This window comes from Marmota flaviventris, chromosome 8, assembly GCF_047511675.1.
Source record: "Marmota flaviventris isolate mMarFla1 chromosome 8, mMarFla1.hap1, whole genome shotgun sequence".
NCBI classification, from domain to species: domain Eukaryota; kingdom Metazoa; phylum Chordata; class Mammalia; order Rodentia; family Sciuridae; genus Marmota; species Marmota flaviventris.
Window position 1 is genome coordinate 96,225,603 of NC_092505.1, and position 14,139 is coordinate 96,239,741.

General features: G+C 33.9%; 1 protein-coding gene across 1 annotated transcript in view; it reads right to left on the reverse strand.

Moving 5' to 3' along the window:
- The window catches only part of Prkci (protein kinase C iota), a 69,377-nt gene that overhangs the window by 44,412 nt on the left and 10,826 nt on the right, over positions 1-14,139 (reverse strand). Inside the window, exon 2 of the mRNA XM_027942198.2 lies at positions 6,868-6,989. Coding sequence (XP_027797999.2) covers positions 6,868-6,989 — 122 coding nt within the window. The remainder of the gene's footprint in view (positions 1-6,867; positions 6,990-14,139) is intronic.

Sequence of the window (14,139 nt, forward strand, 5' to 3'; positions counted from 1 at the left end):
TGCCATCAACCATATCCCAAACTCAGTCATTCATGACAGAGAACTCTGCCTACTACTTGAGAGAAAAATTAAGAAATGAACTCATTTCCTTTCCAGCTGTCTGGAAGAAAAGTGTGCCTGTGTACTTTTCTCCAATTTGGTCACTGAATCCCTACTTCCTTTCATCTTCTCTGAACATTATTTTATTAATCCTTCTTAGTTAACTATATTCATTTTTTATTCCTCATAGTATCTACCTAACACAGTCTGCACTGAGTAGGTATTCAATAAACTGATGAATAATGGAAAGCCCAAACTAGCTTTTTTTTTTTTTTTTTGCAGTAGTAGGTATTGAACCCAGGAGCTCGTGCAAGCTAGGCAAAAGCTCTACCCTATTTACATTCCTATCCCTTATTAATTTAAAAAAAAAATTGGAACTAATGATTGAACCCAGGGACACATTACCATTGAGTTATATTCCCAGAATGTTTTATTTTGAGACAGTCTTATTAAGTTGCCCTGGCTGGCCTCCAACTTGTGATCCTCCTGCCTCGGTTTCCAAACAGATGGGATTAAGGACCTGCACCACTAAGTGGCTACTTCAGTGTTTTTGTTGTTGTTGTTTTAAGTAAACCAGATAACAAATTAGCATTCTAGTCTAGGAAAGTTTACAAAAGTTGTTTCACCTTGCCTAAAAGAAATAAAGTCACTCTTTTACAAAGATTCACTTCTTCAGTTATACAAATTTCTTCCATTTTGTCACATAAATTAAAGTCAATACACCCAGGTGGTGCATTCCTATAATCCCAGCTACTTGGTAAGCTCAGGCAGAAGGAACACAAGTTCAAGGCTAACCTTGGCAATTAAGTGAGAACCTGTCTCAAAATGAAATTTTAAAAAGGATGAGGATGTAACTCAGTGGTAGAATACTTGCCTAACATGCATGAGGACTTGAGTTCAACCCTATTACTATGCCAGAGAGAGAGAGAGAGAGAGAGAGAGAGAGAGAGAGAAAGTAAGTCAGTAATTACATTTCATTTTACACATAGGTTAAAAAACAACTTCTGGGGCTGGAGCTATAGCTCAGTGGCAGAGTACTTGCCTTGCATGTGTGAGGCACTGGGTTTGATCCTCAGCATCATATACAAATGAACAAATAAAATAAAGGCATGCTGCCCATCTACAACTACCAAAATAAACAAACAAACAAACAACTTCTGTGTCTACAGAATTATATTTAACTACAAAACAAAGTTAAACAGAGAAGCAGCAGATGAAAGAATAACAGAAGTCTCACATTTTAGTAAGCATACAAAGTATCCTTCCAGTTAGAAAAATAAGCCAGTAGGCTAAATTCACTCAGTTGTGATCAAACTTGGGATCAAAGTTACACAGCTTAGGGGTAGAGCACTTGCCTAGCATGTGCATGTGAAGAAGGCCCTGGGTTCAATCCCTAGAACTTCCAAAAAAAAAAAAAGGACACATGGGAGTTGGGGTTGTAGCTCAGTGGTGGAGCACTTGCCTCACAAGTATAAGCCACTGGATTTGATCCTTAGCACCACATAAAAATAAAATAAATAAAGGCATTGGGTCCATCTATAACTAAAAAATATATATAACAAATTATATGAAACAAAAATTAAAAACAGATACATGGGCACATGACAGGCTTGGAGTATAGCTCTGTGGCTGAGTACATGCCTAGAATGAGAGTACCTGGGTTTGATCCCCAGCACAGCAAATAAGATAAAATAAAATAGTATGGGGGGGGCTGGGGTTGTGGCTCAACGGTAGGGCGCTCGCCTAGCATGTGCAAGGTCCTGGGTTTGATCCTCAGCACCACATAAAAAATAAATGAAATAAAGATATTAAAAATAATTTAAAAAAAAATAGTATTATGGGACGGGGGAGGGGAGAATGATGTTTACAAAATGACAATCCTTCAAAAATGTTTACTTAATTAGTCAAGACAGTTCTTTCACATCAAAACAAATCAGTAAAACTGGTTTTAAGTAACAGGTCAAAAGGTGATTGTCTTAAATCTGTTGAGAAAGATGAAGTGAGCTTATGATCTATATGTACTCCAACATAATACACCACAATTAAATGTTTAGTTTCAAGAATGATGTTTTTTATGTTACAGAAATCAAATTATAGTACTGTCTTTGGCTGATCCTAGAGAAAAAATTTTCCCTACAGATTAGCATGCCCTAATGCCTACATGATTAACAACAATAAAGGTGATACAATTACAAATGAAAAATAACTGCAATTGTGAAAAATAATTATTACTATTGCCTCTGTGTGCCTAAAATTAAGAAAAAACTGGTATCAGAATTTAAAGATCACATACAGAAAATTTAACTTTTAATATAAGCAAGGCAAAGGCTACAGTTCCATAGTCTCACCCAGAAATTAGAACACACAATAGCGATTTGAGGAGAGAGAACTATGAATTGCATTATAAGAAGTCTATTTCAAAGAATTAATTTAATTCACCTCATAAATCTGTAAATTAAAATACTAGCTTAAGAAAATATCAGAATGAACAGCAACTTCCAATGCTTAAGTCTACAATAGCTGAAGTAAAACCAAATTTGGGGAAGGTTGCTACTAACCTTTTGTACAAATTGCAAATATTTTTTGAACACACTATTATTAAGTACTGCTCTAGACCCTGGCGTTCCATGGTGAACAAAGCAGGTAAGATTTCTGCTCTCATGGAGTCTATATTCTACTATCAATTAAAAACAAAAATGGGGGGGGGCGGTGGGCAGGGTGGTAACACACAGCCTATAATTCCAGCAGCTCCAGAGGCTGAGACAGGAGGATTACGAGTTCAATGCCAGCCTCAGCAATGGTGAGGCATTAAGCAACTCAATAACACCCTGTCTTTAAATAAAATACAAAATTGGGCTGGGATGTTCTCAATGGTTGAGTGGCCCTGAGTTCAATCCCTGGTACCCACCTCCCAAAAAAAGTGGGGGTGGGGGGCAAAAAAAAAACAGGGTAAGAAACAGGTATGAATGAGAATAAGGCTCCTTGAAGGACATAATATAACTAAGACTCAAATGACAAAGATCAGCCATGTGACAATATAGGAACAGAACCTTCCAGGCAAAGACAACATAAAGAACAAAGGTATTATAAAAATATTTAATGGATTATCTCTAAATCAAGTTCTTTTAATACAAAGAACTACTTAGTGACTTCAAGTGAGTTACAGTCTGAACACTTTGACTGAAAAAAACAAACAAACAACAAATAACAACAAAAAAAACCCCACTAAAATACAAACAAATGTATGAACTGATCAGGACAGAAGCAGTAAAAATAACACTAGTTCATGTTCATGACAGGAAGCATTTTATTAAAAGCATATGCTGTGTACTGTGATAAATTATTAGTCTCATTTCAGGTTGAAGATCTACTGGAAGATATCTATGACATTGATAATTAATTATATTTAAATTAACCTTGGATAGAGTGGGTAAAAAAATGATTAGATAGATTAAGACACTTAGTCGTCCTCTCAAATAACACAATTTAAATATCAAGTTGGCATTTCACTTATATTTGCGAAATGTTAGCAACTCATAATATCTGAGGTGGTAAGGGGAAAAATGAAAAGATCCTCTCATGTAATGTAGTTGTGTCATTAACCAGTTTAACATTCTTGTTAATTAATTTTTTTAACTGACAAAAGGAAAAACTGTATATTTATGGTGTACAATATGATATTCTGATATAAGCAAGTTAATTAACATATGCATTACCTCACATGCTTATCATTTGGTTTAACTTAAAACAATATTTATTAGTGCATTATAGTTATACATATATGGGAGTCACAGTAAAAAATGTATACAACATAGTTTACTCCATTTCAATCCCTAGTACTTCCTCTTTCTTTCCCCTCCTGCCTCCCCAATTCCTTTCTTCTACTCTGTCATCCTTTTATTTATTTTAATTGGTACATTATAGTTACACATAAAATTGGAATGCATTTTGATACATTCATGCAGGCACATAACATAACTTCATTCATTGGTTTAACATTTTTTGATGACAAACTCATGATGTACACATTCTGCAAATGACTATATAAATTATACTGTTTATAGTAGTGAAAAATGAGTCAAATGTCCATCAATAAGGGATTAAAAAATAAATCCAAGAAGCACCTACAACATGCAGCACAATGCAGTGCTAAAAAAGACAATGAGGGCTGGGGTCATGGCTCAGTGGTAGAAAGCTTGCCTAGTGTGTATGAGGCACTGGATTCAATTCTCAGCACCACATATAAATAAATTAATTAAATAAAGGTCCACTGACAACTAAAAAATATTTTTAAAAAAAGACAATGATTGGAATGGGTGCACACTAAAATGAAAAATGTCCAACACACCTTGTAAAAAGAAAATAGTATATAACAGTTTATAAGTTTATATTAATAAAAGTGTGTTAATAAATAATTTATAAGACATATACATTTGTGCCAGGTATGGTGGTACATGCCTGTAATCCCAGTGGCTCAGGAGGCTAAGGCCTGAGGATCACAAGTTCAAAGCCAGGGGCTGGGGTTGTGGCTCAGTAGTAGAGCACTTGCTTAGCATATGTGAGGTATAGGGTTCCTTCCTCAGCACCACATAAAATAAATAAATAAAGGTATTGTGTCCATCTACAACTAAGAATTTTTTTAATTAAAAAAAAAAAAAAAGTCTGAGGCTCAGAAACTTAGCAAGACCCTAAGTAACTTAGTGAGACTCTGTCTCAAACTAAAAAAATATAAAAAGGGCTAGGCGTAGTGGCGCACACTTGTAATCCCAAAGGCTCAGGAAGCTAAGGCAGGAGGATCAAGAGTTCAAAGCCAGCCTCAGCAATGGGAAGGTGCTAATACGCAACTCAGTGAGACTAAATAAAATACAAAATAGGACTGGGGATGTGGCTCAGTGGTTGAGTGTCCCTAAGTTCAATCTTTGGTATCCAAAATAAATAAAAAATAAAATAACAAGGGCTGTGAATGTGGCTCAGTGGGGATGTGGCTCAGTGGTTAAGTGCTCTTAGGTTCAATTCCGGGTACCAAAAAAAAAGACATACACATTTATATATGCACAGAAACTGTTATGGTTTAGATGTGGTATCCCCAGAAAGCTCACATGTGAGACAATGCAAGAAGATCTGGAAGAGAAATGATTGGGTTATAGCCTTAGCTTAACCAGTGAGTTAATCCCTAAACTAAAGTGGTAGGGTATGGCTAAAGGAGGTGGGAATTGGGGTATTGCTATGGTTTACGTATTTATATATGATAAGTAGAATCTCTCTGTGCTTCCTGAACACCTTGATATGAGTTGCTTCCCTCTGCCACCCTCTCCCACCATGATGTTCAGCCTCACCTGGAGCCCTGAGGAATGAACTAGCCTTCTATGGATTAAGACCTCTAAAACCGTGAGCCCTCAAATAGATTTTTCTTTCTTACAGTTGTTCTGGTCAGATCATTTAGTTACAGCAGCAAAAAAGCTGACTAAAACAGAAATTGTCTAGAAAGATATATAATAAGCTGTTACAAGTAATTCTTCTTTTACAACTAGTATTAGTGAGGAAGGAGAGGTAAAAAGGACAAATAGGAGGTTTTCTTTTAAATTTCATAAATCTCTCTACTACTTTTTTTCCTAAAATAGTTAAGAGAAACTTTTAAAAACTTGTTTAAGAAATGAAAATGCATTTGAATTACTGGTAACCTGGAACTGGAGTAATGTCTGTCCAGAGCTCCTGATACCAAAAATGGCTCCAAATATTGAGCTGAACATTATAATCATATTACTCAAAATAAAACTTTACTTGTATTCCAATTAACAGAAAACCATTATACAAAAGTAATGTATTTAGAGTAACTTTTAATTACACTCTGATGGCACTCTAACATGTAAAATAAAGTCTAATATAGTTTGTAATGTCTTTTGAGATCCAGCCCTGTATTTCTCAAACTTGCATATGCATGCAATTCACCAGTGGATCCTGCTAAAATGTGAACTCTAATTCAGCAGAGTAAGATGGAGACTGAGAGCCCCCCTTTCTAGTTAAGTTCTGCAGATCACAACTTTGAGTTATAAGGATCTAGGCCAAGTTTGTAACTACCTATACTTGATCTTTAGTGAATAACTTGATCTTTTGTGAATTATGTATTTCATACCTCTGTGCCCTTTTACACTTTATTCTTATCCTATATAGTTTTCCCAACCTCCTCCATCCCTAAAACTTTTATTCTCTGTAATAGGTTTAGTTCAAACATTGAAGATATTTCAGGTAGGTATAGGTACGACTTCTTTTGTATTCCCTGAAGACCTGTGTTTATATGTTCCAGAATTCATCACATTTGCTATACATACATCCATCTCCCTATCAGACTCTGAGTTTGAGTAGGAAGTATCTATTCTCAGCACACTGGTATTCTATAAATGCTTTGGAAGACAAGTCACTAAGGTATCAAGTTTCTGACATTACTGAAATAATGGTTATCATAATCACTTTGATTCCATAATATTTTATAGTAGCATTCAGTTAAAAGTAGGTAGTTTCTTAAAATATGATACAACATTTATATTATAAATTAAAGAAAACATTGCACTATTTGATTAGATATTTACCTTACTGCTGAAAAAAATCAAGTTAAATTTACTTCATTTTGGAGTAAAAAATGGTAAAACAAAGATTGTGCTTTATAGTACTCTTTTAAATACTTTAAGAAAAAATAAGAAAGATATTAAATTCTTGATCTACCTTTCTCCCTTAAATTTATTAGAACACTTTTATTATATTTTTAAAACAAAATGGCAGAATAATATCTTAAATCAGATGCTAACAGGCAGCCCTCTCTTTACCACTCACCTTCCTCATCTATCCATTTCATGGTAAAAAGCTGTTCATTGTCAAAAGAACACATGTCTCGAACCTCATTGCAAAGGCCCTCAAAGGAGATGGAAGGCTCAAAGTGTGTTATCATGATATCCCTGAAAAAGAAAAGGAGTTTTAAGTTTGAAAATGAATTAAACTATAATAATCTATATATTATTGAATGCTTAATAACTTGATGAAGTTTAGCCAACTTGTGTGTGCATCAGCATGTACTACTTCCAGAAAACTATCCTTTATAGTTTTATAAAGGAAAAATTTAAATATCAATATTAAATTTCTTAAGACAAATATGTTGGATTAATGAGAAACCTTAATTCAATCTCCCCTAATTGAGAAAGCCTACTCTAGCTGTTCTAACAGATGACAGTCCTACTTTTGCCTTAACATTAGTTATCAGACCTTTACTCCTTCGGGAGGAATTTTTGTTCTGCTCTTGAAAGGTTCACTATATAAGCTTCTACTTTATGTTTAACTGAAATCTGTTTTAAACACCAGTCCCATATCTCCCCTCCCCTAAGAGTCTACCCTTCATCCAAGAGATGCCCTTCTGTCGTGTTATGCCCACTAGCCTGACTTTCATAGATTAACCACCAATAAATCTGTTAATCATTATTTGTACAGCATAATTTCTAGATCTCTCTGTCTTCATTTTCACCTTTTACCCATAAGAATTACAGTTTGCCAAAATTGGTTTTAAAGTGACTCATATTTTAAGGTAAGTAACCCAAAACATATAGGAAGAGACATACAATATGTATTTCCTTTGGATCAGCATTAGATGAACGACAGTTTAAATAAATTCACAGAGCAGATATTCACTATAAGATTTAAAATTGTAACAAAATGTTTTAAAGTACAGGCTTGTGGTTTTCTCCAAGGAGCCAGCAGAAGGTTTCCTATGACCTAATCTCCACATAATAGCCACAGTGATCCTCTCAAATATAAGTTAAATAGATTGAAAATTTCTTTATTTAACACTTACATAGTGATCCCTATGTATCAGACTGTGTTCTAAGGTTTTTACAAAATTAATGTAGTTCATGTCCTTCCTCTGTTTTAAACTATTCAAATGCATATATAGTCATGCAGAGCAAAATCCGAAGTCCTTAGCAGGGTTCACAAGGGAACCATATGAACTGGCTCCAGCTACCTCTATAACCTATTTTCCCTACCACTACACTACAAATGCTTATAGTCCACCATCTGTCCCAGCTAAAATATAAGCTTGGTAAAGGTGAAAGCAAGGACTTTTTCATCAAAATCCTCCTAGTAGCCAAAGCAGAGCCTACACAGAATAAATAAATGGAAATGACAGCACTGTGAACTAACTTAGGTAGTTGGAACACAGAATAGGAAATAAGAAATTAAAATTTTAGTTATCTGCAAAAAAAGTTACAGCTGAAGTCTTTCAATACTACAAAGGTAAGCAGAAAGCCAAACAAGAATAGAAATCAAATGGTCTTTTCTTGGTTATCATTATTTTACCAAGCACCTCGTATTTTTCTGCCCCTCAGAACTCTGTGGCCTTGGCTTTTATAACAATATGCTTCCCTGACTCTGTCTACCATTCTGAACACTTATGTCTCCTTTTGTCTTTGATCACAAGACATTCTTTATACCTTCTCTCACATTCATTCATTCATTCTCTCTCTGAAATCTAATTCACATTCAGTGTTTTAACTACTATGTTTACATAGAGATTTCCTAAATTTGTAATTTCAACTCTGTGTGGTACTTACAACTCTTGATAATCTGGTTCTAATTTCTATTTTCAACTGGATCTGCCACTTCCAACTCTGATTTACTCACAACCCCACACATTAAGATATTAATTACTCAAGTCTAATCCAGACATTCCCTCAGTTTAGGGCTCAGTGTATGGTGGTGAATGAGGGAAACTACTCTGTGATGGGCCCTAAAACTTCCGTTAAACTGTCCAACAGGTATCTTACCATCAATTCACCACATACTGATAACACATCTTCTACTAAATTGTAAACAACTAGAAGATAATAGGAACTCAAATATCTCCCAACTGAATGCAGAAGAAATACTTTCAGATCTGGGATGTAGCTAGTACAGCACCTGCCTGGATGTGTGAAGCCCTGTTCCCCAATACAAGCAAATGCACTATTATTATGTTTTCTTTTTCTATAAACATTTACAGAATACTTATAATACTTATTATGCTTGAGGTGTTTAACAAGCCCTTATCTTATTTAATCTTTACAGTAACTGTCAGACTAGACACACAGAATCCCATCTTGCAGATTTATTTAAAAGGCACACAAGGGAAGATTAGGTACTTTGTTTTACTGATACTGTATTACCACTACCTTAAGCAGCTTCTGACCCACAGTGGATGTTCAAGTAGTTTATGTTCAGTGAAGAGAGGTGTCATATGTTGGACTCTAAGGAAGTACAAAGAAATTAAAAGCATCCCAGAAAGGCATATGAGAGGTAGCCCCAATATAGTGGTTAAAACTCTGAAATCTAAAACCAAAATATTTAGGGGTGTTTTTGGCACTGGGGAATAAACCCAGGGGTGCTTAACCATTAAGCCACATGCCCAGCTCTTTTATATATATTTTTAGAGACAGGATCTCACTAACTTGCTTAGGGCCTCACTAAATTGCTAAGGATGGCTTTGAACTCATGATGCTCCTGCCTCAGCCTCTGGAGCTGCTGGGATTACATGCATGCACCACCAGATCTGGCATGTTTGGGTTTGAATCCAGGCTCTATTACTTACCAGCTAGTGTGTGACCTGAAGTGAGTTACTTAACTTCTTTATGCCTTAATTTTCTCATCTATAAAATAGGAATAATAATACCTCAGATGACATAATGAGGATTAATAAGTTTAGTTAATTAACATTTGTAATACTTGGAATAATGCCTAGCAAATAGCATATTTATATGTATTTAATAATTTTTAAAAATTGTATATTCATACAGTACTCTAAGTAGGAGCGAAACCTCACTAGAGAGACAAAAATAATTTTACCTTCTATCTTTTAAAAACTTTTTTCTTAGTTGTAGATGGACACAATACCTTTATTTTATTTATTTTTGTGTGGTACTGAGGATTGAACCCAGTGCCTCACACATGCTAGGCAAACACTCTACCACTGAGCTACACCGGCCCCCTTTCTACTTTTCTTTTTCCATTTTTTCCTTTTTTAGTGGTACTGAGGCGTAAACCCATGGCCTTGTGCATACCAGTCAAGAGTTCACTACTACTGAATTCTATACCTGGCCCTGCCCCCCTGCCTTTTTTCAGTTAATTCTACCTTCTAAAAGCAACATACAACACTTCTAATATAGCTGAAGTAAACATATCTTTGTTGCTTTCTTCCTAAGGGTCCACTGACATGACAGAAAACTGAAACAACAAATTACTAAAGTCTTAATAACAAAAAAGGAACCAGAAGCAGAACAGAAAGAATGAGAAAACTCTAGATGATTAAAAACAGATGGGATAAATATGATTAAGAAAACATACCAGCCCAAAACATCAAAGAGAAACTTTTAAAAGAAAAATGTTTTATTGACATAAGATTATTTTTCCTTCTCTAAGCATTTAATCACATTTCTTGGCACTTCATCTTATAAATGTATTTTACAAAAGGCTAAGGGAAAATTTTTGACTTAAAGAATAGGATAATGTTTAAACCTTTACAATGTAAAATTTACAAAGAAAAATCAAGATGTGGAAAAAGTTAAAAGAAATGTAAATTCAAAAATGTCTCTCTCCTAGTGTCAATCCACTATTTAAAACTGAAAATTTTGAAAGTAGGGAAAAAAAAACAATTTAAAAATAAGCAAAAGATGATTTGAACAGACATCTTTCCGAAGACGATACACAAATAGCCAATAACCATATGAAAGATGCAGCATTATTAATCATTAGGAAACTGAAAATTAAAAGTAAATGAGGTATCACCTCATAGCCATTAAGATGGCTACTATCAAAAAAAAAAAAAAAAAAAAAAACAGGGAGGCTGGGATAAGAGACACAGCCTGTAATTCCAGTTACTCAGGAGGCTGAGGCAGGAGGATCTCAAGTTGAAGGCCAGTCTGGGCAACTCAGACATTGTTTCAAATAAGAAAAAGAGTTGGGGATGTAGCTCAGTGGTAAAATGCCTCTGAGTTCAATCCCCAATATTACAAAAAGAAAAGAGAACAAACAGTGCTGGGATTGTGGCTCAGCAGTAGAGCGCTAGCCCAGTGGGGCGGGACCCAGGTTCGATCCTCAGCACCACATAAAAATAAAGGCATTGTGTTGTGTCCATCTACACCTAAATATATATATATATTAAAAAAGAGAGAAAAAGCAAACAAAACAAACAACAAAAACCCAGAATAAATAAATGTTAGCAGGGATGTGGAGATCCAGAAGACTTGCACATTAGAAATGTAAAAGGGTGCATCAACTCTGAAAAACAGTGCAGAAGTTACTCAAAAAATTAAAAACAGATTTTCCACATAATCTAGCAATTCTACTTCTAGGTATATATGAAAAAGAATTGAAAACAAGATCGTAAACAGATACTTGCATACCCATATTCATGGCAACATTGTTCATAAGAGCCAAAAGATGGCACTAGGCCATTGATGGATGAATGGATAAGTAAGTACTTACATAAAATGGAATATTATGTTTCTTTTCTCAAAAAAGAAACCTCAACAAGGAAGGAAACTAACATAATTATAACATTAATGAATATTGAAAATATTATGTTAAATGAAATACTCAGTCACCAAAAAGCAAATACTGTGGAACTACTGATATGAGGTACTTACAATAGTCAAATTCATTGAAATGGAAAACAGAATGGTGATTGCCATGGAGGAGGAAATGTAGTTTTCTAATGGATAGAAAGTTTCTGTTTTACAAAATGAAAAAGTTCTAGAGATTGACTGCATGACAATGTGAATATAGTTAACACCACTAAACTGTACACTTAAATGGAAAAAAAAAATTTTATGTAAACATGACTAAAAATTGAAGTACAGAAAGGTATATTATTTAAGTTACAAATATAGCCAGTGCAGTGGTGCAAGCCTGTAATCCCAGCAGCTCAGGAGGCTGAGGCAGGAGGATCACAAGTTCAAAGCTAGCATCAGCAATTTAGCGAGACCCTAAGCAAATCAGTGAGACTCTGTCTCTAAAATACAAAATAGGGCTGGGGATGTGATTCAGTGGTTGAACACCTCTGGGTTCGATCCCCAGTACCCACCACCAAAACACAAACAAACAAAAAAGTCACAAATACAACAAGGAAAATTAAGCATGGTCAGAGAAAATACAATGCTAAATTCCCATCTTTCATAGTGAGCAACAGATATAATAGAACAAGATAATATTTAAAAGTTATTAACTGAGGGTGGTTGGAGGAGACAAAACATTTAAAAAGTCATACTTTAAGGGAGACTTCTGAATGAAAGAGACTTTCAATTTCTCTACCATGTAGAGGTATTTTGCCATAAAATTTATTTCCTAAGTAAATTTAAATGATATTAAACAAGTTAAAATAAGTTTTATAAATAGTTTTAAATTTTAAAAATATTAAAAAAGAAAATAAAAACAGAAAATAGTTCCTTCTTCTAAAACATTAAAAGAGAATTTTTTTGTCTCAAAGCAATTTTTCTTTTAAAGTGCCTTCTGTGAAGTCATAAGGATTTGGGAGAACGTATTTTGGAATTAAGTTAGAAGACAAGAAAATAATTCTATAGAATTTCTCTAGCAAAAAACAAATATGAAAGTATCTTTCTTGAGTGCAAGGGAAGGAAAATAGTATTGGATACCATCAAAATAGGACTCCCTTATTAAAATCCACCAGGAATTAAAATTAACATGTAGTAAGCATATCTGTAAGTAACAAGAATTTTCAGAAACCTGGCTTTTTAAGAGGTAACAAATGTTTATTAGAAGAAACGAATATTTTTAAAATATCTGTGTAATTCTTAAAAAAGCATCAGTATGTACAATTTTAAGAGACTCAATGAAGGAGTTATGCTTTATCACTACCAATCCTTAACCCATTTTTTCCCATTGTTCCAATGTGGAACACCTATAAAAACTTAAATATAGTATATAACATAATTATACATAATAAGAATATAATTATAATGTGCTAATTATATTAGTCACCAATAATATTGATCAATATTAATAAAATAATATTTAAGCTCTGGATTATTATTTCCAACCTATTTTATTATTTCCCACCTATTATTTCCAACCAACTGCACTGAAAAATCCATAGAATGGAAGACTTAGGACTTAATAGGTTAAGTGCTAGGAACTAAAACATTTAAGAAAGTTTTATGTAAACATTTCTCTAAATAACTGGGAAAGTACCATGATCATAACACTCCACAATCACCAGATCCTTATTATAGTAGCAAAGCTAAAAATGAGCTGCAAAATAAAGATTTTACATTGTAAAGGTATTTTTTAAAAAAAAATATGCATGGATAATTTTCTGGTTTAAGTTCAAAAACCAGAAAGAAAGGGGGAAAAAATTATCTTTGCCACAAAGATTCCTAAAATGGCAAATTTGGATTTAGTTTTACTTAAAAAGTGAAAAGGAAGAAAAAGGCATTTTTAATTATGCTGTCAGGCTTCAGAAGACAAACTGCTTTAAGCATTCAATTTCCTATGTTCTAATAAAAAATCTAAAGTTTTCCTAATGTTTTAAAAAATAACCCCCAAAAGAATCATAGTCAGTTCTGCTATTTTCAACATAAGCTTTTCTCTTAAATAACAGTCTATTTAGGAAAAAAAAAATATTTGTAAACACCAGTATAAACATTGGTTGAAGCTAGATTATCCATGGATGCTAAAACCACTGGATATAAGGTTTGGGGAGAATGAAATAGTCATATAATCTCAAATTAGCATCCTTCAAATTAACTGTTACAAAAAAAAGTCACAAAGCAACTTTCAGTTTTTAACATCTAGAAGACAGATAATGGGCTCAAAAATAACAACAGTGAGAATTTTAAAATAAAACAAAAGGCTGTGTTCTAAAGCCCCATCGACACAGAAAAAGGGAAAACAAATTCTGTTTGAAGCTTAAAACCCAGTTTTGTATTGTCACTGAATCTCAATACTAAAATCTGTAAAATGGAGATAATGATATCTCCCTTGAGCATCACTGTGAAGATTAAATTAAAACAAGCACAAAATATTTGCCATAGTTGGAAAGAGGGTAGGTACATTATAAAAGTATGTTCT